The 27,962-nt window shown below is 37.5% G+C and overlaps 2 protein-coding genes across 4 annotated transcripts; both read left to right on the top strand.

Annotated features, from left to right (window-relative positions):
* The first annotated feature begins 601 nt into the window (after positions 1–601).
* LOC126800783 (uncharacterized) lies at positions 602–8,155 on the top strand. 3 transcript variants are annotated; one of them, XM_050528197.1, is made up of 11 exons: positions 602–966; positions 1,434–1,670; positions 2,299–2,460; positions 3,160–3,269; positions 3,832–3,940; positions 4,925–5,080; positions 5,218–5,333; positions 5,407–5,573; positions 7,128–7,262; positions 7,345–7,460; positions 7,887–8,155. In XM_050528197.1, the coding sequence occupies exons 1-10, from the start codon at positions 631–633 to the stop codon at positions 7,446–7,448; spliced, it is 1,632 nt and encodes a 543-aa protein (XP_050384154.1). In that variant the 5' UTR covers positions 602–630; the 3' UTR covers positions 7,449–7,460; positions 7,887–8,155. The 3 variants fall into 3 exon arrangements, with proteins under 3 accessions (XP_050384154.1, XP_050384153.1, XP_050384152.1); XM_050528196.1 differs by having other exon boundaries at positions 7,345–7,480; XM_050528195.1 differs by lacking the exon at positions 7,887–8,155 and having other exon boundaries at positions 7,345–7,710.
* Positions 8,156–10,705: 2,550 nt separating this feature from the next.
* Positions 10,706–13,063, top strand: LOC126797160 (uncharacterized). Its single transcript, XM_050523833.1, has 7 exons — positions 10,706–10,738; positions 11,195–11,281; positions 11,601–11,810; positions 11,912–12,070; positions 12,212–12,256; positions 12,366–12,509; positions 12,683–13,063. Exons 1-7 carry the CDS (start codon positions 10,706–10,708, stop codon positions 13,061–13,063), a joined length of 1,059 nt encoding a protein of 352 aa, XP_050379790.1.
* The last annotated feature ends 14,899 nt before the right edge of the window (positions 13,064–27,962 follow it).

Genomic DNA, 27,962 nt, shown 5'->3' with positions numbered 1-27,962 from the left:
GTTTGAGTAATATGATACACATCACCGGTTCATGTTTGATGTTTGAGGATGGTTTGCGGTTACAACATGTTCAAAAGTTTCAAAGCTGTTTATTTATATACTCAGTTCACCGTCTTTTTATACATTATAAAATGTTGGCATGATGTGAATCGTCCAAAGAAAAAAGACATAGTGAAGTTGAGAGTTACTAAATTTGCTACTTTTTTTCTTACTTTATAATGTTTGAATAAGAAGAAACATTTGTTGAGACTATTGTTTAATATTAGGAAGTGCTCAGCTGTCAATTTTGAACTACCAATATGTATACTAGAATGTCAAACTAAAACTAATTTATACAAAAACAAGATAGATTTTTGTGAGAATGAACTAATAATTATTATTTTTTGATCAAATAAAAAACTGAAATACTACAACGAGTCGGTTGTGAGCCGGACTCACGATCACCCACGTATAAACGAGAGACTGATGTCACAAAAACAAACGGTGCCGGCGCATGGCCTAATAATTTTATGCATCAAAATACTGAAACATCAAACTATTTTATGTAATACCGAAAATGTCCTTTATCTCCACTTCACTATCTTCTTTCTTCCTCTTTTTCCCTCCAAACACAAAGCTGAGCTCCAAAAAATGGCAACGATGCCGAGCCACGGCCTGAGGCACGTGACCACCGCCCGCCCCTGGCTACGGAATTTCCGTACCTCGACGACGCTGGCGGCTGTGTCTTCTTCTCCGTCTACCGAAGATTCGGAGCGGGCCGCCTCCGAGCCCAAACCCAAGCCCAAGGTCGGGTCGTACTTCCCGAAGCGAGGGCAGACTCTGGAGCTGGTGTGTGAGTCTTTGGCTTACAAAGGGAAGGGTCTGTGTAAGGTATCGGAGACCGGGTTCGTCGTCATGTGTGACCGCGCTTTGCCCGGCGAGCGATTCGTCGGGCGCGTCACTCGCAAGAAAGGCACCTATGCTGAGGTAACAGTAATCTGTTCTCTGAGTTTTGATAACCAAAATTGAATTTTTTGCTCTGTATATATCGGTTTTACTATTATTATTGTCAGTTTTTACTATTGTTACTGTGTTAAATATGATGTATACGCGGGTGTTTAAGCTGAAGTGACTGTATAAGTGATTGAAGAGTTACTAAGAGTGAATGAAGTGAAAGATTGAATAGAGTGATGTGTTGAGTGGTTTTGGTCTCGAGATTTGTTCGAATTAGGATGGAATATCAGAAAGAATTGCTATGAATAGGCAGTGCTCGTATGCGTCGAGACATTGGAGGTAGAGTTTGGGCATTGTGAAACAGCATTATGAAAAAGCAAAGTGTCTATGTTACATTGCTCGAGCGACCTGTCATTGTATTTGTCTTTATTCTTTTGTGTTATTCCCCATTATATTGTATTGTATGGACTGTATCGTTTTATTTTGGTTTAAATGTGCAGGTGACAAAGGTGGAGACATTATCTCCTCACTGGGATTTGGTGGATGCTCCTTGTGAGTATGCTTCTTACTGTGGAGGATGTAAAACACAAAATTTGTCCTATGAGGCGCAAATTAGAGCTAAGGACCACCAAGTTCGTGAGTTGATGATAAATTTCGGAAAGGTTTCTCCTACAGAGCTGGAAAGCATCATGAAGCCCATTGTTCCTTGTGACATCCAGTTTCGTTACAGGAATAAGGTACATAATTCCAGTTTATTTTTAAGTTCAGATGATCATTTAGCTCTTGCAACAGCCTTAATGCTTAAACTGTTCATACTATCTGCTGCTAGAGAGTCTTCTTTTTTGCTTATTAATCCTCTTTTACTCCTTTTCACTTGTTTGACTTTCGATTATATGAATTATTTCAACCAGTTCTACATGTTTGGAGTCTAAGTAGACAACAATGGTGACATGTGACTAGGACAACACAGTTTAATGGAATAATAATAATAAGCGTGAGGGTAAACCTAAAGTTTTCGTTGGTCTGTAACAGCTCATAGTATTTTGCATCACCAACAGTTACCAGTGCTTTTGTCTATTCAGTTCAAATTTTGAACCACACATAAAATTGATACTATGCATGGTAAAGACTTGTACCAATGAGGTGTGCTTATTTCTATTTCTCCATGACAACTCCAATACCCACAGCATCCATGTACATATCCTAGTGCAGCATATACATTTGTAATTGTCCTCAGCTGGCCATATAATTCAGAGCTTTAAGAATCTCAGGTCCTGTCCACTTTTCTATTCTAGAGAAGTGTATCAATCAATTATAGTTGTTTTAAGGGAAAGAAAATTGATATATTTTTTTCTGATATTGCAGATGGAGTTCTCATTTGGTTCTCAAAAGTGGTTACCTAAAGAATCATTACATGAGAGAGTAGATGGAGTTGATAATTATGCTCTGGGTCTGCATGCTCCTGGTTTTTTTGACAAGGTTCTAAATGTTGACAGGTGCTTATTACAAAGTGAGCCTGCTGATATGGTAATTTCTGTGTAATTTCTGATGCCTTTTATTATTTGAAATACATTATCTATACTGAATGTACCATTGCAAATCAGGGACCTCTGTTCAGCCTTCTTCAGCTTTGATAATGTCATTCTGCTGTAGTTTGTTGCAAGTATTTAAAAATAAAAAAATGTTAACGTCAAAAGAATGGATATTGTTATCTTGGTTGAAGACTTCTTGTCCTCAATGTTCTGTGGCTTATCTAATAAAACTCAGTGTCCATCTAAAATGAAAAATGTAAGTCAAATTATATGTCCACTCTTTATGGCATATATTTGTTAGGATAAATTGAGCTAGCCAAAAATGTTGTGCTTGAGTCTATTAACTCAGAGGGGAAATACTCCATGTTTTCTTTTTTAGTATCTTAAATTTGTGGTTAAGTAGTGTGGATTGTAATACTGTGATTTAAGATACTATAAAAGGAAACACGAAGCATGAGTTGTAAAATGGGTTACCCTTCATCTATTCAAATATGTACTGAAAATCCTCAACAATGTCAACCATATGGGTTGTAATATGTAAAGTTGTTGGTAATTTGAGAACTTTGCTTCGTTGTCTACATTTCTACATTTATCTAATGCACAGATTTCAAGTTTGTTTTATATGATACTATATATCATCAGCGTCGGGAATTGTACCATCTGTCTCAGTGACCTTTTCTTTTCTGGTGTATAGGTTCTTGCCGCGGTGCAACAAAGTTGGAGAGATCCACAATTAGGTCTCTCTCCTTTTGATGTACATTCTCATGCTGGATTTCTGAAGCATCTAATGCTAAGAACAGGAAGGTACTAATACACATTTGCAACTAATAATTCGTGTATGGGTATTGGAAATTTGTAGTTCTCATATCATAGAGCAAGCCACTCATTGAATGATCTGTATGCAACTTGTAGATCTTTTTCCGTAATTCAACTACAAGTTTTGTGGATAATATGGTGAGGATAGGGAATGCTACAAGAGTGATAAGTAGCTTATACGAGTCTATGTCTTCTCTTGTTGCTTTATGAGATAATTTGAGTCATTATCAATTTTTTCTTGAAATAGAATATGATTGTTATTAGATTGGTAAATCGAAATGGAGTCATTATCAAACTTTTATTGAAATAGAATCTGACAGTTATTAGATTGGTAAATCTTACTATACCTGATGCTATGGTTTTGTAGTTCAAGGAACAAATGAAGAGCGGAAATACCTCCGATGGATTAAACTATAATAAAAACCAATTTTGCATGTAGGATAAGATGATTGTGACTTTTGTAATGGGTTGAGCGATACTTAACATGTGTTTCTGTGAGCTGATGAATATCTAATGTAATAAGAATTTATGGCTGTTGTTCTTGTTTCAGTAATGTGAAGACTGGTCTTCCTGAACTTATGGTTAATTTTGTGACCTCATCATACAAGCCAGAGCTGCTTGAGCCTCTTCTTCAAAGGATAACATCCATCCCCGAAGTGGTTCGTACGGAAAATTTTGCAATCTAATTGGTACTGTGATATATATAACATATGACGTAATAAATTAAACAGCTCTATGATCTATCCCAGTTATATTTCGAACTGATTTCAATACATTCTCTGAATTATACTTGTATTGCATTGGTCAAGTTGGTTTCTTTGCTTTATGGGTTGGGTGAACCAAACCCATGATGCAGAGTGCTAAGAGTTCTCCCAACAAATTTTTGTGAATGCATGAATTTTATTACAATTGAAATATAAATGTGATCTTCAAGAGTTCTCTAATTTGACACTCATGCGACATTTCATGCAAATTGCCTCTCTCCACCTGATGGAAATTCGACAGTCATGTGACCTTTTATGTCTACTTGTTTGAATTTCAGTTGCATAGTGAAATTAAAATCAGCTGCAGTACTCAATTTTTGGAATTTTCTTCCCTTGTACACCTTATAGAAACTTGTTTTTAATGACCTGCAGTAGACAATAGTTGTATGGTTGGTTTGTCAGGAAAATCAGCCACATATCAAATAATGTTATAATCATCCAACATGTCTGTCTAAGGTGGGCGCTGTTGTAGAGCAAAAATTTTACATGTCTACTCCCTAGTTCTTGGTCCTTAAGTCCATGAGTATAACATGTCTTGCAATGTTGATTGTGGTTGGCTATACTTTTTGTCTCATTGTAAGTTTCTGAAAAATTCTGCTGTTGGGACCCTTAAGATCCTTTTCTTTCAGCTTCAGTTAGAACTCCAAATGAATTAACTAAAAAAATCCATAATCTTTTCTTTTCTAGTAACTATATAATCAGAGGTTAATTAGAATATATTGTGTTCACATTCTGTTTTTGTATATTTTACGTTCAATGAGAGATTTAATTGTAATATGATCAAAGACTAGTTATACTATAGTCCCTACATGTAAATTATTTGTTCCCCTTGTTTTTAGTCTCATATGTCTTCTGTTTTTCTTTTTCTTTGGCTGATAGGTAAGCGTCATGAACAATGTAAATACTTCTGTTGGTAACACATCTCTTGGGGAGGTGGAATACACTTTGTATGGAAAATCTAGCATAAAAGAGACCTTAAGAGGGCTGACCTTTCAAATATCAGCCAACTCATTCTTCCAAACAAATACCCACCAGGTATGAAATGTGAAAGACATGCTTTAATCTTATCTCAACATGTTAAACGGTGGTATTGCTTGCATTCTGCTAGTTATGATATCTTTTACTGGAATGCTATCCATGAAGTGAAACTCAAAAAGTGTGTAAATTCATAGGCAGAGATTTTATATAAACTCATAGAAGATTGTGCTGGTCTCAGAGGAGAGGGCTCAGAGATTGTTCTTGACCTGTTTTGTGGGACTGGCACCATTGGTCTGACACTTGCCAGAAGGTAATTCCAAGTTGTTCATTTGTTCCAGATGCCTTACAAAATCTGATATTAATGTTTTGCTAAATTATTGCAGGGCTAAACATGTTTATGGCTATGAAATAATTCCTCAAGCCATTGCAGATGCTTGTCTGAATGCTGAGTTGAATGGTATCCGTAATGCCACATTTGTCCAAGGGGATCTTAACAAAATTGATGAAAAGTTTGGGAAGAATTTTCCTAAGCCTGACATTGTTATTTCAGGTATTTTTTTGGTTGGAATTCTCAGTTTGACTAGCTTCATATCTTGTAGTTTTGAACCTATAGTTTACATACGGAACTTGGAGCATGGACTAGCATTATTAATAATATATTTTTTCGGTAATCTCTTGCTACTATTTGATGAAGTCATGAAACCATGTTTGAACCGGGATTTGTAGAAATGCCCTTCTGTTTAATTTTTTTTTCTATTGGATGTGATTTTCTTACTGGTATGATGTTCTTGTTGAGTATATGAAGATATACATCAGTGTTGCTTTCTGCAAGTCCCACTTCCCACTATCTATTTATGAATTAACCTGCAGATGTCTTTCCCACTGTAGGAAGAACAAGAGTTTCATCTGTTTAACTTTTTTAAGATTTAGATTTGGAATGGAAGGAGATCAGATTTCTCCTCTAAATGTGCTGGTGAGACCATCTTCTTCCTGGATGGTTCAGAGAAACATTAAAATGTTCTTTTAGAGTTGTTTTAAATGTCCCAAGTGCAGTTTTAGGACTTAGAGGAGATGTTGTCTAGTTGAAATTAACTCAGAGGAGCTAAAATCACATTTTCACTGATTTGCGGGGTTGTCTTACTGATTTTTGTCCTTTGAAGTATTTGAGTCTTTCCTAGGGAGGGGATCCTAGAAGTAATGAAATAGAAAAAGTTATGTAGTTGGACCATCTGTTCTCTCCGTGTTAGTTTTGTTTCAAACTCAAAAAAAAAAAGATTTACATTCCATGAGAGGAAAGATTAACACCAGAATTATTGGTGTCAGACAGTATATCTATGATTTATATGGCCTGTTTAAGTTTCTGAGCAATAGTGTTACAAGTTTAAAGGTTTGGTGATAAGTTTTTTTGGTGAAAAGGTATGGTGGAGGGTAAAAGAGATCTCGTCCCAAAGCATTTGACTAGGAGCAATAATAATTGAGATGTGGAGTAGGTGAACTTGTTTAATTTCGTTGACAAGTATCCCAAATTTAGAAATTTTAGAAGACTACACAATTCAGGACAAGTCATTATATCCCAAAGAGAATGTATGTGCAGTATCACTTTCTGAACAGTTGTGGTGAAAACTGCGTTAGGATGTTGATCCGTATTGGGATTGACGAGGGTGTTGATCATACGATATAGGCTTTTGAGGAAAGGGTGAAAAGCTAAAACTTATGGATTGCTAGTGGTTAGCATTTTCCTTTCAGATCATTGTGCCATAATAGGATAATTGATTGTGAAGGGTTGGGGTGAAAAAACTGGGCTCAAGTTCAAAATTGATCATTCGGTTTGAAAAAAGGGGTATGGATTGCTAGTGGTTATCATTTTTCTTCCGGGTTTGTGCTGCTGTTATAAAGCGTTAAGATTGTGGTCTGCAGTGATATGTAACTGGGTTTTGGTAGCTACAGAGGTGTAATATTTTTATTTTTTATTTTCGGTACTAGCTTGTTTCATGTCTGTCTCAGTTTGTTCTTTTAATGTTGGACGTGGATTGCTCATCCCCTATTACTTCCATGAGAAAGCAATTCGTCTCTGACCCTCATTTTGGCATTGTGAATCATACAGATCCCAACCGTCCAGGAATGCACATGAAGTTAATTAGATTTCTTCTAAAGCTGAAGGCTTCACGCATTGTTTATGTATCATGTAACCCTGCCACATGTGCGCGTGACCTTGATTATCTCTGCAATGGTGTGGTAGGTATCTGCATTTTACCTTGAGTCCTACTGTCTTTGACATCTTTCTGTGACACAAAATTTTTTCTGCCATTTTGTGCAGGTAGAGAAAAACATAAAAGGCTGTTACAAGCTAAAGAGTGTGCAACCAGTCGACATGTTTCCGCACACTCCTCATATTGAGTGTGTATGCCTCTTGGAGCTTTGTTGAGCCCAGTTGTGGGTATGATTTTTATTATCAAGGTCGTTTATCCTTTTAGCCTTATACTAGCCTAATACTTGTCAGAGATGTAGAGATTATAGTCTGACAATTCCCTTTAATTATGGAGATTGTGAGAGTGAGCAAGTCAGCAACCAACCGTACAAAAAAACTTTATTTTTGGGTTTATTCTTTGTCAAGTTACATTTTTATCCCTCTTGAGAATATATCTACATATAATGGTGATTAATAAACTCAGGACAAATTTGGTGATTTAAAAATTTAACCATTTGATTTTTTTGACTTCTCTTCTGGCTTTTTAAATAGAAGATATATATATATATATATATATATATATATATATTTCATTTTACCTGATAAAAAGAGCGGTACCATCCTATTTTATCTTTCAACAAATTATCTTTTGCTCAAAATGTTTAATTCTTCCAGGATTTATGTTCTCGTCAAGGAGCCCTAGTGATTGTTGAATTTGAACGGAGTATGCAAGTACGTTGTTTCAGATCGTTGTCATTTTTGCTGTTGTGGAAGCCCTGAAAGGGTTAATCGTTTGAAGTTGAGAGATCCGAACTGCCTTTCGCGAAATTTTGTTATTTTGAGGTTTCATGTAGTTGTTTAAAACTTCTATCCGTACAAGACAACATGCTTGAATCCGTGAGTAGCTTCAATTACTATGAATGAGAACCAAAACAGTTATAGACTCGGGCAGGGTTGCAGAAAGTTTAGGTTCATTTCATGTTGAACTTTTAATCATCAACAAATTTAAATTACGGTAAGAAAGAACTGAATGAACGATTTTCCTTTCTAGATGCCTCAAATACGTGAACCAGACGTAGTCAAGGAGTATGGTATAGGGGAACTAGCGCGGTTATAATGGGAGGTAGAACTTTGAGAACATGAGTTCACGTCACATAACGCACTGATCATAACCTACAAGCTAGCATCCATCTCCAATAATTTCTTCAAGTTCAACATAAAATCAGGTACACAGGTAACCCCAAAATGAATATGTGCGCGTGCATAGGAGAGATGCGAGATCAATATCAACGACGTATTAAAACAGGCACGCATCCATTCTGTTTGTAGGTGTATATTAGTATACATGTGGTTATCTAATTCAACCCATTCTCCTTATGTTGATTTTCTAATCGATGGAGAATTTCCATCCTATGGTAATTGTTACCCAGGAGTTAGAGGCTTGACTTTTATCTTAGTAGTAACAATTTTGATATGGAACAAGGAAGTTCATTGCAGAAGAGTTAAAACCGCGGATCACAATAAATCAATAATTAAAACCATAAAGGTCGAAGTAACTCCTTATATGGTGAAATGATGCACGGGAATATATTTCTTGGATAAGAGATAAACAAGAGTTCGTTGAGTAAGTGATATCGCTTTGAGCAGTAAATAAGTAGGCTAGCATGATTTTGAGAAGAAATCTCTTTATGGCAAATCACCTAACAGCACAATTGGCCTGCAGGAATCGTCCGTTGCCGAATTTGGCTACGAGAATCACCTCATGACAAAATTGGGGTGAGAGAATCGCCTCGCGGTCGAATTAGTCTGCGATAAATTACCTCAAGGTTAAATTGAGTTTCAATCAAATCTCATACCGGTTAATTAGACTTTGGTTTAATCACGCTACAATGTTATTAAGCCACTAAGTGAATTTCGTTATGGATAAGAAAGACGCAGATTCGATCACGTCCAAAGTAAAGAAGACATAGTGATAGGATACACTTTCCCACGATGTCGAAATTGTTGAATTAAGGATCGACTCGTGCATCACTTGCGGACGAAACATACCACGATGCGCAGTAACAACTGACATTCATCAAAGTTCAGCCATAAATATCACCGGGAGGGAATTTTAGAGGACAACAACAACCAGTTTAAACAACCATCAAGTCGTTAAACCGTAAACACCCAATCTTGAGCTTGATGTTATGTTTTCAGTGTATTACTTTCATTTGTTTAGTCTATATGAATAGCTAGTCGATTTCTTTTCGAGTAGTAGACTTAAAATATATATATATATATATATATATATAGTCATTATCCAGAATGAAGCTTAATTATGAAATTACATAGTGAAGTTCCAATTTTGGCACACTTTTCGGTCAATTTTTTTCACCATAAGCGATTCAATATTTAGGTATGTTATTCAAGATCATCTATACAAAATTTCATCTAATTCAGACATCATTAATGCATTGAAATTAGATTAAATCAATGAATGAATTAAAACTATTCAACGTGAACCGTTTGTGTAAATCTCAATTTTGAAAGCTCAAACCATTGTCAAATTAGATGGTGGCTCTTTATAAAATGAGGATTTGCAATTAGTTATGAATAAAATGGCTATTGGAATTCAAAGAGAATGTAACATACATAGGTTATAGTCAATGAATACAAAAATGTTTTATGTTACAAATCTTCTCCATAACATTCATGCTGTTATATAATTTGAACAGTTGAGAGAATGTGAAACATCCAAAAAGAATTTTCGAAAATGCAAAAAAAATCTGCGTTCCGACCCCCAATTCGATGTTGCATTCGTGTCAGTAGGTATACACGAGTTTCTGGCAACTTGAGATTTGCACTCATTGCGCGTGCGCGAGAGGGTATAAAAAGACTTACACACTTTACAACCTATAAATAATTTATTCTATATAAAACATTTTCAGCACTTATCTTTTCTAATGTGGGACAAACACTTTTCCTAGTCATCTTTGAGTGACAATTTCTTATTCACCCACTAACCAAATTACACAAACAAACATATGATCTTATAGTCTTTACTATAGAGAACTCAAATATGTGTTCATCTTTGATTAATTTTAAGTTTAACTTAATTTAATTAATCAATTAAAATTTGATTTAAAATAATTTATCCAAACCATTTTTTCAACCGTTGTTTAAAACAAACTTGTATCAAACTATCCGTACAAGACAACATGCTTGAATCCGTGTGAGTAGCTTCAATTAGTATGAATGAGAACCAAAACAGTTATAGACTCGGGCAGGGTTGCCGAAATTTTAGGTTCATTTCATGTTGAACTTTTAATCATCAACCAATTTGAATTTACAGTAAGAAAGAATTGAATGAACGATTTTCCTTTCTAGATGCCTCAAATACGTGAACCAGACGTAGTCAAGGAGTATAATGAAGGGAACTAACGCGGTTATAATGGGAGGTAGAACTTTGAGAACACTAGTTCTGTAGCCGTTTCACGTCACATAACGCACTGATGACTGATCACAACGTAAAATCAGATACACAGGTAACTCCAAAATGAATATGGATGTGCATGCATAGGAGAGAGATGCGAGATCAATATCAACGACGTATTATAACAGGCATGCATCCATTTGGTTTGTAGGTGTATATAAGTAGTATACATTTGGTTATCTAATTCAACCCATTCTCCTTAAGTTGATTTTCTAATCGATGGAGAATTTTCTATCCTATGGCAATTGTTACCCAGGAGTTAGAGGCTTATCTTTTATCTTAGTAGTAACAATTTTGATATGGAACAAGGAATTTGTTCATTGCAGAAGAGTTGAAACCGCAGAGCACAATAAGTCGATAATCAAAACCATAAAGGTCGAAGTAAGTGTACTTTAAACCTTCGATACCCCTTTTTTGGTCTAAACTCGACCCGATCTATCTATTTCCATTTTGGTTTTTGAGATCGAACATTAAGTGCTCTGCTGGTCTAATACTGTTTGATTAACAGGGCGATGGAGGTGATGTGATAGATTGCATTGACATCTATAAGCAGCCTGCTCTTAGTCATCCACTTCTCAGAAATCATACTATAGAGGTTTGCCTAATTACTAATAGCTTTATTGTTTGAAGTCCTGGCCGGACTAGAGATAAATGATACTCACACGTTCATGTGCCCTATGCGTCCTTATTGTTGATCACATCCCCCGTAATCAAAAACCAAATATCAATCAGCAACACAACCATGCATTGATCGAATTTGATATTTGGTTTCTTTTTCTTCTTCGCATACAAACATTATTAGCCAATAACTCAATATGCATGCCATGCATTTAATTCACTAGCAGAAGCAATTTCGATTTTCGAAATTTAAGTATATATCTAACTGAGATGATTTCGTTATTTTCATGTAATAGATGATACCGCCTCCGTATCCAAATGAAAATGAAACAAACAGTTCTCATCAAGATGACGAGCAAGTACTGCAGTCCTGGTTATCACAGGAAGAGTGCCCCGAAGGAACAATCCCCATACTTCGAACTCAGGCTTTCAATAGTTCTACTCCCAAATCTAGCCCACCGTTCAATATCACCGACGTTCAGTTCACTCCTGCATCTGGTCATGAGGTTACCCTTCCGCCCATCCACTACATTTCAGCTATCGTTTAATAATAGGATCTGTTATTACTTGTTGTAAATTACTAACTTTATGCACCCAACAATTTCAGTACGCCACAGTTAATCTTTTAGGCGGCCAATACTACGGAGCACACGCATCTTTGAACGTATGGAGCCCTTTATCAGAATTTGAGGAGAATAGTATATCCCAGATATGGATTGCAGGAGGTCATGGACAAGCACGAAGTACTGTTGAAGCTGGCTGGAAAGTATGGTTTTTTCTTTTTATTTATGTTTATTGTTTAATTTGAGTTTCTATAGAAATGGGAATTTCAGAATAAATAATACTAGCTACGAGACAATCAAAGTGCTTCTGAGTTTTGACTAGTCATTCCATTTCGTAATTCCAGATTAATTCGGCTGACAAGCAAACGAGGTTTTTCATATTCTGGACAGTAAGTATATTTGATCACTGACGTTATAACTTACAAGTTCCAATTCTGTGTTAGCTTTTTCCGCGAAGTACGTACATTTTCTAACTTATAATTAATCTTTGTTTGAAAGGGCCATAATTACAAAGATGGTTGCTACAATCTTGAGTGTTCTGGTTTCGTCCAAGTAAACAGAAAGTTTGCCATAGGTTTACCTATAAAACCTGTCTCAACCTACAACGGAAAGCAAGTTGAGATATTCCTAAGCATATACAAGGTAAAGGCACTAATCCTAAAACAAAATGCTAAAACAGTCATTTTCCTACAAGGTAAATCGACTAAATGCTAAAACAAAATGTATCTGGCTTGTTGTTTAGTTAACGGTATTTAATTTGTAGAATTACATTACTAAGCAGAAATTAAATATATCATTTTGTTTTCATGTTTCAGCACCAATCGGTTGGACAATGGTGGCTTATGGTGCAAGATCAAGCATTAGGATACTGGCCAGATAAAATCTTACCTAGTCTGAAAGGCAGTGCCGATACGGTGACCTGGGGTGGTGAGATCTATAACTCAGAACCTGGCGGTCGTCACACATCAACTCAGATGGGGAGTGGTCATTACCCTAGTGAAGGCTATGGCAAAGCAAGCTATTTTCGAAATATCCAGTACTTGGCCAACTCTGGAAAATTTGTAGATGCAGACGAGCTTATCACATATGTCACAAAGCCTCCATGCTACAATCTTATCATGCAAAATAAAGCCACGGGATTTGGAACTCATTTCTATTATGGGGGATCTGGATATTCAGCAAGATGCCCTAAATAGTAAATATTATTAATCATTATAAAAACAAGCTAGCTGAAGTAGATAGTAAAAGCTCTATCTAGTTTAGTAGTTCATGGTGTATAAGGGTATAAATTCTTACTCATCCACTGAATACACACTTATTATTTTCGCGCTGTTATATTGATCTTAAGTTGCTGACCTAGATAGAAGGGGGGGACAAACTGACCCGAAAACCGAAAAAAATCGGACCCGAACTCAAACCGAATCCGAAAAAACCGAAACCCGAATAAAACCGAACTGAAAATAAAAAAACCGAACCAAACCGAATCTGTTTGGGTTTGGTTTTGGTTCAGTCCCTTAGAAACCGAACCGACCCGAAAAACCCGAAGTCAATGGTCAACGTTACAAAACGACATCATTTTGTCATATTTATAATTTTACATTATTATTATCTTTTAAATAAAAAAATAGTATAGTCGGCCTCATAGCCGCACCTAATTTCTAACTTAATTGACCTAATGTATAAGAGGCGTATTATTTAGCCGTCTTGCTTCCTTCATATAGTCGCTTCATAATGTGATTGTTTTATTTTAAACTTAATATAAAAGTTATGATATATTAGTTGACACTTAGGTGATCGTCAACTCAAATTTGAAATATGGTCGATCGACACCAGCAGATGTGATCGGTATATATATTTAGGGACCTCGTAAAAATTTCGTCCGTTTTGAACATAATTTGACCGTTCGGACTTACGGCCAACCAAAAAAGAGGCGTTTTCACATAATAAAACCTCATTGACCGGGGTTTTGCCAAATAGATTTCTTCAGTGCGACCACGCACGATAGGTAACAAAAATTAGTTGACTTCAAATATGCAAACGGCTTTCGGCGTTTGCATATTTGTAATAGGTCATCCCTTAGGGCATAATAGTGGTGTTTTCGATTTACCGAAAATTCCGATAGTCAAATGAGGTCTGAACTTGATGAAATTTTTATAGGGTCACTAAATATATATACCGATCACATCAGCTGGTGTCGATCGATCCCTAGAAGTTTTCTTCATATAGTCGCTTCATAATGCGATAGTTTTATTTTAAACCTAATATAAAGGTTATGATACATTAGTTGACACTTAGGTGATCGTCAACTCTAATTCGAAATATGGTCGATCGACACCAGCAGATGTGATCGGTATATATATTTAGGGACCCCGTAAAAATTTCGTCTGTTTTGGACATGGTTTGATCGTTCATACCTACGGTCAACCAAAAAAGAGGCGTTTTCACATAATAAAACCTCATTGACTGGGGTTTTGCCAAATAGATTTCTTCACTGCGACCACACAGGATAGGTAACAAAAATTAGGTGACTTCAGATATATAAATGGCTTATGGCGTTCGCATCTTTGTAATGAATCCTCCCTTAGGGCATAATAGTGGTGTTTTCAATTTACCGAAAATTCCAACGGTCAAATGAGGTCTGAATTGGATGAAATTTTTATAGGGTCACTAAATATATATACCGATCACATCAGCTGGTGTCGATCGACCCCTAGAAGTTTTTTTCATATAGTCGTTTCATAATGCGATAGTTTTATTTTAAACCTAATATAAAGGTTATGATACATTAGTTGACACTTAGGTGATCGTCAACTCTAATTCGAAATATGGTCGATCGACACCAGCAGATGTGATCGGTATATTTATATATATATATATATAGGGACCCCGTAAAAATTTCGTCCGTTTTGGACATGATTTGACCGTTCGGACTTACGGTCAACCAAAAAAGAGGCGTTTTCACATAATAAAACCTCATTGACCGGGGTTTTGCCAAATAGATTTCTTCAGTGCGACCGTGTAACGACCCTAAAATTTCGAGTTCAAACTCAAAATCTTAAAATCGTTAAACACAACAATAATCTCAATGAAATCGAAATCATTTTAATTGTCGCAGCGGATCACATCTGAGTTTAGAATATAACTCAGTCAAGCCGATTATTACAAACCCAAATGATAATTCAACATATAACAAATGGAATTGTATAATCCTCACAACAACCTCACAAATAAAATCACACCAAATCACACACACAATCCACGCTGGAACCTCACCACGACTGGATGCGATCGACTTCGAGTCTTCGGAGTCGTCACTCAATCACCACTACTCAACACCTGCGGAAGTATCCCCTACACCATTGAAATTGGTGCACCGGGATTGCAACACAAACCCGGTAAGCTTTGCAGCTCGTATGAGTAAAATATTAAAATAACTCAAGTCTCATAAAAGACACAACTCCACATCAACACAGTATAATGAAAAATCATGAGAAAACGAGCAACCCATCTGGTTACTCTAATACTTTCACAAAATGGTATCTAATGAGCGCTGGTACACATCCGTTACCCCTCACTTAGTATACCGCTGATGTTGGGCAACCACCCGCCACCCAACATCCAAAACAAGCTGAGTACCCATGATCAGATAACCACCCGTTACCTCATGCAGTACTATGGCAGACAGACTAGAGCTCTAACTGTATCGTAACTTTCGCCCGGCCAAAGGCTAGGTTCCGACTTGCCTCACATGTACAATAATCTCACATCATATTGTACCACACATCACGTCCGAAGACAAATCACAATATTTCACATTTTCCGTGATAAAATCACGTACAATAATCACACATCATATTGTACGTTTTAAAACTTTCACGATATATCCACAATAAAATCATAACAGTATATTATATAGCAAACTATATATATTCGTATTTATTACCATTTATACAATATATACATAGCCCACTATATCCTATACATGTCATATTTCATAAACACCTGAAGAATTACGTACGATAATCTCACATCATATCGTACCATTTAAATCACACACATGCACAATTTTCTGTCACCGAAATGACTATTTTTAATGAATTAATAACAGTACGTAATTTAATGAACTATATATATATATGTACTTATTACCATTATACAGTATATATGTAGTCCACAAAATTATTTACATGTTGTAATTCATCTGATAAACACACTTGTAAAATGTTGAATCACCACGAGGGTAGATTCGTAGTTCAGTGAGATTTTACTCACCTTATTGACTTGAGCGTAATTCCACAATTCGTGATGCTAATTCCTTTCCTCGATTTAACGATCACCTTAAAAAGATAAAACAAGCATTTAGAATCGCTTCGTAAACCTTTAAATGCCAAAACAGTAATATACTGTTTCTGTTCAGCAATTTTGGTTTATACGAAATTACTGTTCACTATTCACGGTTACTGTACAAATATACGATTTATACGTATTTCTGTACGTATAAATACTATATACGTATTTCTGTACGTATAAATAATATATACGTATTTCTGTACGTATAATTATTATGTACGTATTTCTGTACGTATAAATATTAAATACGTATTTCTGTACGTATAAATATTAAATACGTATTTCTGTACGTATAAATAATAATACGTAATTCTGTACGTATAAATATTAATACGTATTTCTGTACGTATAAATATTAATACGTATTTCTGTACGTATAAATATTAATACGTATTTCTGTACGTATACGTACGATTTAAATGTAAATACAATCTCAGTAAATAAAATTTACGAAATTACCCTTTTACAAAGTACTTTTTACATTTACTGAAAGTAATTTATAATTACATTTACCGAAGGTAAAAATTAATTACATTTACCGTAGTAAATAAAATTTACATTTACATTTCAGTAAATTACCAAAATACCCCTATCGGAAAACACTGTCGCACCACCGCACGTGGCGGCGCGTGGGGTACACGCGCCACCCGCCGGCAGGCCGCGCGTGGGGCACACGCGCCGAGCCCAGGGACGGCGCGTAACACGCCACCGCCGCCCCATTTCTCTCCCTTTTTCTCCCCTCTTCTCCGCCACGGCCTCACGCCGCCCCTAGACCCTCCCACTTCCTCACACGCGCCGCCTAAGGCGGCGGTACCCCTCCATCCTCTCCGACCTCCGATCTCCACCAAAACATCACAACAACACACCAAAATTCAACAACAACATCTCATCAACAAACCTAGGCTATCCTCACCTCGATCGGAGCTCGAAAACCACCGGAGTTCGGCTTGACACGGTGGTGGAGAACGCAGAAACTTGGAGCGATCCGTGGAGCTCCGGCACGACTCGAGTGGGTGCGTCCTCCTTGGGGTTGCTTGCAGGGGTAGGCGCGGTGCCTCCTAGGCCGGTGGTGAGGGCCACGTTGCTCGGAAGGCGGCGGATCGGTGAGAGTTTCAAAGGGTAGGGAGAGTCGGGAGAGAGAGAGAAGAAGAGAGGGTTGCGAGTCTAGAGGGTGAGGGAGGAGCTCGGGGTCGAGAGGGAGAGGGAGGAGAAGGAACCGAGAGAGAGAGATGAGAGGAAGGAAACTCGGGAAGGAAGAAGAAGGAGAAAGAGAAGAGAGAGATCCGAGAGAGAGAGAGGGGGAAAGGAAGGAGGGAGGCGGAAGTGAAGAGAGATAGGGTTTTCTAATTATGGAAACCCTAATCTCCAAAATGTCCTTATATACTTGTTTCCAAAATCGGAAACAACTTCGATCGTTAATAACTTTTACGTACGTCGTCCGATTAGAACGCGTCACATATCCACGAACTCGTATCGACGCGCTCTACAACTTTCGTGAAGGAAGTTTTCGCAACCGATCGACGGAATAAACGTCGATATAAACGTTACGGAAATGTAACGTTTTTAGAATTTAAACGTTCCGAGAACGTTTCCGTTTCTCGTTTAATAACATCGCAACCAAACACATTCATTCTAATTAAAATTCGAAATTTTATAGAGTTCGAATCAAACTAATATTGTTCGTAAAATTGGGGTTATTACAATCTACCCCCCTTAAAGGAATTTCGTCCCGAAATTCAAGCTCACTCAACAAACAACTGTGGATATCTGGTCATCATGTCTGACTCTAGCTCCCAAGATGCATCACTCTCATCATGGTGACTCCACAATACCTTGACTAGCTCCACGTCTTTCCTCCGAAGCTCCTTTGTAGACCTATCCAAAATACGAACCGGTTCGACAACAAATGTAGCATTTTCCTTCACCTCAATGGTGTTATGATCAATCACATGTGACTCATCTGGTACATACTTCCTCAGCATGGAAATGTGGAAGACGTTGTGTACACCTGACATGCTAGTAGGCAAGGCTAGTCGATAAGCTAGTTCGCCCACCTTCTCAAGTATTTCAAAGGGTCCAACGTACCTCGGAGCCAACTTTCCCTTCTTGCCAAATCTCACTACACCTCTCATAGGCGAAACCTTCAAGAACACATGGTCACCGATCTCAACTCCACATGTCTCCTCTTCAGGTCTGCATAGCTCTTCTGTCTACTCTAAGCGGTCCCGATTCTATCTCGAATAATCGAGATCTTCTCCGTGGTTCCTTGAACCACCTCTGGGCCCATCAGTGCCTCATCACCAACTTCGGCCCATCAGATCAGAGGTCGACATGGCCTACCATAAAGTGCCTCATAGGGTACCATGCCGATGCTGAAATGGTAACTGTCGTGCATGATACCCACCCAAGTACCCTATTTGTATCGGCAACACGATAAGGAAATCTTAACTCATCGAGTTCACCACCACCACCACAGAATCACCACCTTGGACTAAGAATTACTCTCAAACAGTTCACCAGAGAATTGACTAATATACGCAAAAGGTTGTAGAAAATTCTACCACCACCACAAGGGAGAGATGCATCACGCATTCTACCCCTCTCATCAAAACTTACCGTCGAAAATTAATTTCAGCTTCTTGCTTCCCTGAGTGGTGTGCCACAATTTACAAGACAGACCAAGGTGGTATTTATCCCACAACGGTGAAACATGAAAATTAAGCGAATTTACAGCGCAAAATCCTACAAGACCGCGACCGAGATATACTTTACCCCCTGGTTCATACATGCCTCCAATTCATGACATACGGTCCCACACCAACGCCCCAGTGGCATCATCTAACATATTGATTTCCCCCACCGTCGTAGTACTAAAAAGTTCTGCAATTAATTCAACAACAGAAGCTGGTTATTGGGTCTATTGTCTCCTCCAAAATCAACCCAAAAATGGTTGCTACACCACCACTCTAAACAGTTGTTTCTTTACTTTCATTAAGAACTTTCATGGCCGACACATTCGGCCAACATAACTTCTCTGCGAACAGTAATATAATTGATTACTCTTTATCGTAGAATTATCCCCTGTTGAACACTTCAGTCAACTTCACCTTATCCAACAATAAAAATCTGATGCATAGAAGGAAGAAGGGCATCTAAGTCTTCCCATACTAACACCACTTGCACTTGAAAAGAAAATTTAGTCCCCAACCATTTCTTTACCAGTTAGACGGTATTTGTCACGACCAAATCGTTAAAACATCATTAAGCTAAGGTCATCTCATACCTTAACTTCGATAGAGTCACTTCACCGCCATTGCGTCTCATTTGGACCTGTGGCATTGTGAAGTTCCAATCCCCAACACCAAAATTTTTAAATCCTGAAAGATCGGCATTCTCAATTAAATGCTCATCTAGCAAAATAATTAATTCATATCGCCACATTGAGATTTCTCCATCACCTTATATTTCTCGCTTAGCCAAGAACAATGCGTAACATCAATTGTCTATAGTCGAACCAAAACAAGTTTGGAATGTCACGTCGACAAAAGTGAATCTCAATTCCATAATTGTATTACCACTTTATGGACGTATCATACGCCCTACCACTCTGTTACCAATAGCGTTAGAGATGCTAGTCACGAAAATTTTCGTTAACCACCTCCAACCTATGGTCTCCACATCTCTAGATTAGTTGCATAACTAAAATCTAGTCCTCAACATTTAAACACTGAACATCCCTCAACATAGGGTCAACGCTCTCCATCAAGTCTCCTTGACAGTTCTCTGTCCTGATAGGAAACTATATACTCAAACCTGTTAGCATTCCAGTATCTGGATCGCATGTCAAACTCAGAGAGTATTGTAGCCTCTCTAAACTGATCACGCCAGTCATTAAGTCTTTGAATTCATTTGTCCCATCCATACGGCGTCTTCGTTATAGGTGCTATAACACTGTATCTCCGGAAACGTCTCACTTTACTCAGACATCACAACGATGTTTGTGATAGCTACTTCAGATCCCCATACTCAACATATGCTATGACTCAAACTCTCATGGCATTATCCGACTCGAGTCAGAGATACGAAACTCTGGTTTCCTGAGTCTACGGAAGAACCCACCATGTCAAAACAATCAATCACCGCGTATTGCAGCCTCAACCAATCGATTCCTCAGATCACCTTATCACCGAGTACTGCGGCCTCAACCAATCGATCCCTCAGATCACATCACAGTGTGGTCCGGAATCACTATCAAGTAAGCAGAGAACTCTTTACTTCCGATCATAAGAGGATAAGCCTTTCATTGTCTCCAATTTCGAGGAACACTCCAAAAGTGAAATGACACATAAAGAGTTTCCCATAGGCGTAGGAATCACTCCTAACCCCTCCACTGCCAACTGTCAATAAATGAATATGGCTATCATCCTCTTTTCTAACTCAGAGTACTCAATCATCACCACGTAGGTCCCAATACTCCGAACCAATGGTCCGCTACCATATGATCCAAGCGTCATGAAATGGCAGCACTAGCAGCTCACTCATGTCCTTGATCAACCTCAACACACGACTATCGTCTCTAACGATAGCAACAAGATCAACTTGTCTTTCCAGTGGAGCAGCCTACTCAAAAGGTTCTCCACTTTGCGGACTCGGTCTGCAGCCCTAACTCGGCCTCGACCTCTCGTCTGTCCTCGGTCCTGTCCACGGCCATTTTCCAATTTCATCACCATTCAACAATCAACACTCAGTCATACATGTGAAGTCTCGAATTCGACAAAATAGATCCAACCAATATCAATCATGAAATTTCAGAAGAAGGTGAATCATCGGAGTATCGTCACAATACTCTCTACATGACCAAACCATAAGGTATGGCTCCTAACACTCTCGCGTACCCGACAACATATCTATACCGAGGAGCATGTGATGGGAGCCCGCCTGCAGTCGGATCATCGCTCCTGGATGGTATTGATAATCGCCAAATACGCACTTAGGCTCTGATACCAACTGTAACGACCCTAAAATTTCGAGCTTCAAACTCAAAATCTTAAAATCGTTAAACACAACAATAATCTCAATGAAATCGAAATCATTTTAATTGTCGCAGCGGATCACATCTGAGTTTAGAATATAACTCAGTCAAGCCGATTATTACAAACCCAAATGATAATTCAACATATAACAAATGGAATTGTATAATCCTCACAACAACCTCACAAATAAAATCACACCAAATCACACACACAATCCACGCTGGAACCTCACCACGACTGGATGCGATCGACTTCGAGTCTTCGGAGTCGTCACTCAATCACCACTACTCAACACCTGCGGAAGTATCCCCTACACCATTGAAATTGGTGCACCGGGATTGCAACACAAACCCGGTAAGCTTTGCAGCTCGTATGAGTAAAATATTAAAATAACTCAAGTCTCATAAAAGACACAACTCCACATCAACACAGTATAATGAAAAATCATGAGAAAACGAGCAACCCATCTGGTTACTCTAATACTTTCACAAAATGGTATCTAATGAGCGCTGGTACACATCCGTTACCCCTCACTTAGTATACCGCTGATGTTGGGCAACCACCCGCCACCCAACATCCAAAACAAGCTGAGTACCCATGATCAGATAACCACCCGTTACCTCATGCAGTACTATGGCAGACAGACTAGAGCTCTAACTGTATCGTAACTTTCGCCCGGCCAAAGGCTAGGTTCCGACTTGCCTCACATGTACAATAATCTCACATCATATTGTACCACACATCACGTCCGAAGACAAATCACAATATTTCACATTTTCCGTGATAAAATCACGTACAATAATCACACATCATATTGTACGTTTTAAAACTTTCACGATATATCCACAATAAAATCATAACAGTATATTATATAGCAAACTATATATATTCGTATTTATTACCATTTATACAATATATACATAGCCCACTATATCCTATACATGTCATATTTCATAAACACCTGAAGAATTACGTACGATAATCTCACATCATATCGTACCATTTAAATCACACACATGCACAATTTTCTGTCACCGAAATGACTATTTTTAATGAATTAATAACAGTACGTAATTTAATGAACTATATATATATATGTACTTATTACCATTATACAGTATATATGTAGTCCACAAAATTATTTACATGTTGTAATTCATCTGATAAACACACTTGTAAAATGTTGAATCACCACGAGGGTAGATTCGTAGTTCAGTGAGATTTTACTCACCTTATTGACTTGAGCGTAATTCCACAATTCGTGATGCTAATTCCTTTCCTCGATTTAACGATCACCTTAAAAAGATAAAACAAGCATTTAGAATCGCTTCGTAAACCTTTAAATGCCAAAACAGTAATATACTGTTTCTGTTCAGCAATTTTGGTTTATACGAAATTACTGTTCACTATTCACGGTTACTGTACAAATATACGATTTATACGTATTTCTGTACGTATAAATACTATATACGTATTTCTGTACGTATAAATAATATATACGTATTTCTGTACGTATAATTATTATGTACGTATTTCTGTACGTATAAATATTAAATACGTATTTCTGTACGTATAAATATTAAATACGTATTTCTGTACGTATAAATAATAATACGTAATTCTGTACGTATAAATATTAATACGTATTTCTGTACGTATAAATATTAATACGTATTTCTGTACGTATAAATATTAATACGTATTTCTGTACGTATACGTACGATTTAAATGTAAATACAATCTCAGTAAATAAAATTTACGAAATTACCCTTTTACAAAGTACTTTTTACATTTACTGAAAGTAATTTATAATTACATTTACCGAAGGTAAAAATTAATTACATTTACCGTAGTAAATAAAATTTACATTTACATTTCAGTAAATTACCAAAATACCCCTATCGGAAAACACTGTCGCACCACCGCACGTGGCGGCGCGTGGGGTACACGCGCCACCCGCCGGCAGGCCGCGCGTGGGGCACACGCGCCGAGCCCAGGGACGGCGCGTAACACGCCACCGCCGCCCCATTTCTCTCCCTTTTTCTCCCCTCTTCTCCGCCACGGCCTCACGCCGCCCCTAGACCCTCCCACTTCCTCACACGCGCCGCCTAAGGCGGCGGTACCCCTCCATCCTCTCCGACCTCCGATCTCCACCAAAACATCACAACAACACACCAAAATTCAACAACAACATCTCATCAACAAACCTAGGCTATCCTCACCTCGATCGGAGCTCGAAAACCACCGGAGTTCGGCTTGACACGGTGGTGGAGAACGCAGAAACTTGGAGCGATCCGTGGAGCTCCGGCACGACTCGAGTGGGTGCGTCCTCCTTGGGGTTGCTTGCAGGGGTAGGCGCGGTGCCTCCTAGGCCGGTGGTGAGGGCCACGTTGCTCGGAAGGCGGCGGATCGGTGAGAGTTTCAAAGGGTAGGGAGAGTCGGGAGAGAGAGAGAAGAAGAGAGGGTTGCGAGTCTAGAGGGTGAGGGAGGAGCTCGGGGTCGAGAGGGAGAGGGAGGAGAAGGAACCGAGAGAGAGAGATGAGAGGAAGGAAACTCGGGAAGGAAGAAGAAGGAGAAAGAGAAGAGAAAGATCCGAGAGAGAGAGAGGGGGAAAGGAAGGAGGGAGGCGGAAGTGAAGAGAGATAGGGTTTTCTAATTATGGAAACCCTAATCTCCAAAATGTCCTTATATACTTGTTTCCAAAATCGGAAACAACTTCGATCGTTAATAACTTTTACGTACGTCGTCCGATTAGAACGCGTCACATATCCACGAACTCGTATCGACGCGCTCTACAACTTTCGTGAAGGAAGTTTTCGCAACCGATCGACGGAATAAACGTCGATATAAACGTTACGGAAATGTAACGTTTTTAGAATTTAAACGTTCCGAGAACGTTTCCGTTTCTCGTTTAATAACATCGCAACCAAACACATTCATTCTAATTAAAATTCGAAATTTTATAGAGTTCGAATCAAACTAATATTGTTCGTAAAATTGGGGTTATTACAGACCGCGCACGATAGGTAACAAAATTAGTTGACTTCAAATATGCAAACGGCTTTCGGCGTTCGCATCTTTGTAATGGATCCTCCCTTAGGGCATAATAGTGGTTTTCAATTTACCGAAAATTATGACAGTCAAATGAGGTCTGAATTGGATGAATTAATATATATATATATATATATATATAATATTACGTATTTTACATACGGGTAAAACCGAAAAAAAACTGAACCGAATCGAACTGAACTGTACAGGTTGGGTTGGGTTGTGGGTTACAGTCTCTAAAATAGAAAAACCGAACCGAACCGAACCGAATTTAAAATTTAGGTTGGGTTATGGGTTTTGTCCAAAACCGAACCGAATGGACCCGTGTCCACCCTACTAGATAGACCTCTTTTTTTTCACGTAGATGCTGTTGGTGTTAGAATATTATTATGAAGTCTCATTTGATTAGATTGCGGTGAACATTATGATTGATCGATACGTATTTGAATTTTAAAGATTGAGTTTTTCTGTTGTGGGTGCAAGGTGTTTGTTGAAATGCCTGAAAGGATGTGGTTTCATGGACCTTGCTAGACATCTAGTTCTCTGTTTGAAGTTTTCTTTGAAAGTTATACATGGTGGTTTGGACTTTGGACTGCCATAATTACCGGTTACGCTCAGAATTCAATACCAAAAGAGGCATTGGATTGCTTTGAGAGAATGTAAGGTGTTGGCTTGGACTAGGGCTTGATGAGGTTACATTCCTTGGGTTTATTTCAGCTTGTGCACAGTTAGGTGCATCCAGATTATAGATGTTGCTGCGAAAACGGGTTCTGGCCCTTCCTTAACTTTGTGATCAATTGATGCGTACACAGATTTTTATGGAACGAACTTTTCGCAAATTTTTTTATGGTAGTTAAATAGCTAACATCATTTTCGGATACTAGATCAGGTGGTCGTTGTTACCTATTAATTTAATTGTATTTGGTTTAATTTAATGATAGAGCGTTAATTAAAACGTATATAATAAATCCTGTAAAATGTCATCGTTAGTATAGAATAAGCAGGAATCATTTAGTCTGGAGAATTGAAGGTAACTCTAAACTTTTAGTGTTAACAAATAATTTTGGAGGGGGGGGGGGAGTTTGAGATTGATTATTAACTATTAAAATAAAACATAAATTATTATTTATATGATCGGTTTCTCTTTAATGAACTTAAACCAAATTCACCAATGCACCACATAATTACAAGTTTGGTTGTATCATGCATTCTAATTTTTCTGATTACATACTTTTAAACACCAATACAATTAAAGCCTTAGGGGAACATCTAATCATACAAGATTTCTATTGACTCACCTAAATTACATACAATCAAGTTTGACAGCACTTAGGGTAGAAATCAAACAAGATTACATTTAAGCACCAAATCTTTGTTGGAGATATGTTTCATGTATGTCGTCACCCACCATAGTTTCACATGCAAATTTCCAGAATTTTTACCACTTTTAATCAACACAAACCAAACCTACTTAGGGTATGATTCGATTTGTGTCAATATGGTTGATGAATCTAGCACTCAAACACAATCTTAGGGAGTGCATCCAAGCACTAAATTCATATGCACAAATCTGAAACTAATTTAAAAGTATGAGAAAGATGATTAGAATACAACAATAGAAAAATACAAACTTCAATAATTATAAGAACATAATTTCGGCATAGTCTCAAAAACATATCAAATACAATCTGAAAATTCTAAAACAAATATAAACCAATATTTCCACATAAACAACAACTTATAATCTTCATAGGTAAAAAAATGTAGATTAACACAAATAGACGAAGTCATGGAGATGAGTTACGAGAATCACACGTTGTAGGAACCTTAGAGGTACGGCTGCAATAAGTGAAACTCGGTGGAGATGATGATGGTTTTGGGGTGGACGACTTGGCTAATTTGTGAGGGAAGTTTATAGTGGTTTTTTGGTAGAGTTTTGGCTCTTGAATGCTAATGAGAAGTGATATTATTTGAGAGGTGAAGCCATATATATATAGAGGAAAGAGGGAGGGTTTGAACTTGCCTATTTCTTCCTATAATAATGCCATGTTTTATTTCCTAAATCATGTCATGTTTTATTCCCTAAATCATGTTATGTTTTATTCCCTAAGCATGCCATGTTTTATTCCTTTAATGATCATCTTCTATTTAATTGTTGCATGACTTGGCTCTATCTCTTTTTCTTTAATTCTCTCTTCTATCTAATTGTTGCATGACTTGTTGATGATAGGACTCTATGTGCATGGCTTCTCCTTGTTTTCCTTTAGTATTATCTCTTAAATCCAATCTGAAAATAAGAAAATAAAATCATAAGTAAGAGATAATTAGTTTCGAAACCTAACAAGGATTCATAGTGCAAGAAGGACTCAAAATATCGTCAATGCGACCAAAACGTAGAAAGATGAAGACTCATAATCCAACTAGGTTTCCTAGTCCTACAAGGATTTCTACTCAAACTAGGACTCTAGACCAATTATGCGTTTTTAACTCATGCAAACACAAAAATGCATTCAATACCGCCTAAGACTCTTACTACGACTCAATGACTCAATAGTAAAACAATAAAGGCTAAGCAAAGTACAAATTAAAGTAAAAATATGTTAAGAACGTCACATAAAGTGCTACTATCAACTACCTCACACTTGGCTTTTGCTAGTCCCCTAGTAAAACAAAACTAAACAAGACACTATTGCCCCTAAATGATTGCCTCAGAATCTCAAAACACATAGCTTTCAAGTTTAAGCATTTGATTTTAAGCACATTAATTCCAAGTTTCATAAACATGCTTCATATTATGAATAAGTCAGATACGAGACAATAAACATTTAACATGTTTAGTCAATCCAATCCTCCTCACAAGGCATACTCTCTTCTTTTCACTCAGATTCATGGTTATCATTCACACACAAGTATATGCAAAAGAAAGGATATTAAGGCATCAAATAACTTGCATATTTCAAAAAATGAAAGCACTTTGTGAATAATAGAGGAAAACCTCATTTAACAACTAAGTGCACAAATGGACCAAAACCATATGCTAAACTCTTGTGATCATTTCCACAAACCAAGATTTGCTCATTTTAAGAATCATTAGGATCATTAGATAAGGTAAATGTTTAGGCTTAGCTAAAAGCATGAAATATCAAGGAATCACAAAGATAATCATATAGACTTAGCAGAGTAAACATCATCCTTATGACACCACACACCATCAGGGGCCGAATATAACAAGTTGGGCACAATCATCATTCTAACCACAAAATGAACATGGCCAAAGGTCAAGTAAAAATTTTTAGACCTTCAATTACAACTCAACTCCAAATCACAAATGAAAGACAACATAACATTTTTTCTTTTCTTGCCGAGTTCATCATTCATTTTTTTTTCTTGTTTTTTTTTCTAGGCAATGTTTGCTTAAAAGCTTGTGTGATTTTTTTTTCAAATGTCTTCCACCCCACCCTTATTTTTTGCATCATCTCAACAAGAATTCTGCCAAGTCTTTAGGACAAGGTAGAGGTAACTATACTAAGCATGAAGATAACATAGGTGATGAAGAAAATGCTCAATGTAGGTTCAAATGAGGTTCAACTAAGGGGTCCCAAACTAGCACATAAAAGGATACATGGATGTGGCAAAAGTGGTGGTATTCATAAAAATGATC

Source organism: Argentina anserina, chromosome 6 (assembly GCF_933775445.1).
Source record: "Argentina anserina chromosome 6, drPotAnse1.1, whole genome shotgun sequence".
Taxonomy (NCBI): Eukaryota; Viridiplantae; Streptophyta; class Magnoliopsida; order Rosales; family Rosaceae; genus Argentina; species Argentina anserina.
Note: the sequence above shows the minus strand (reverse complement) of the source record. Positions and strands in the feature narration are given on the sequence as shown.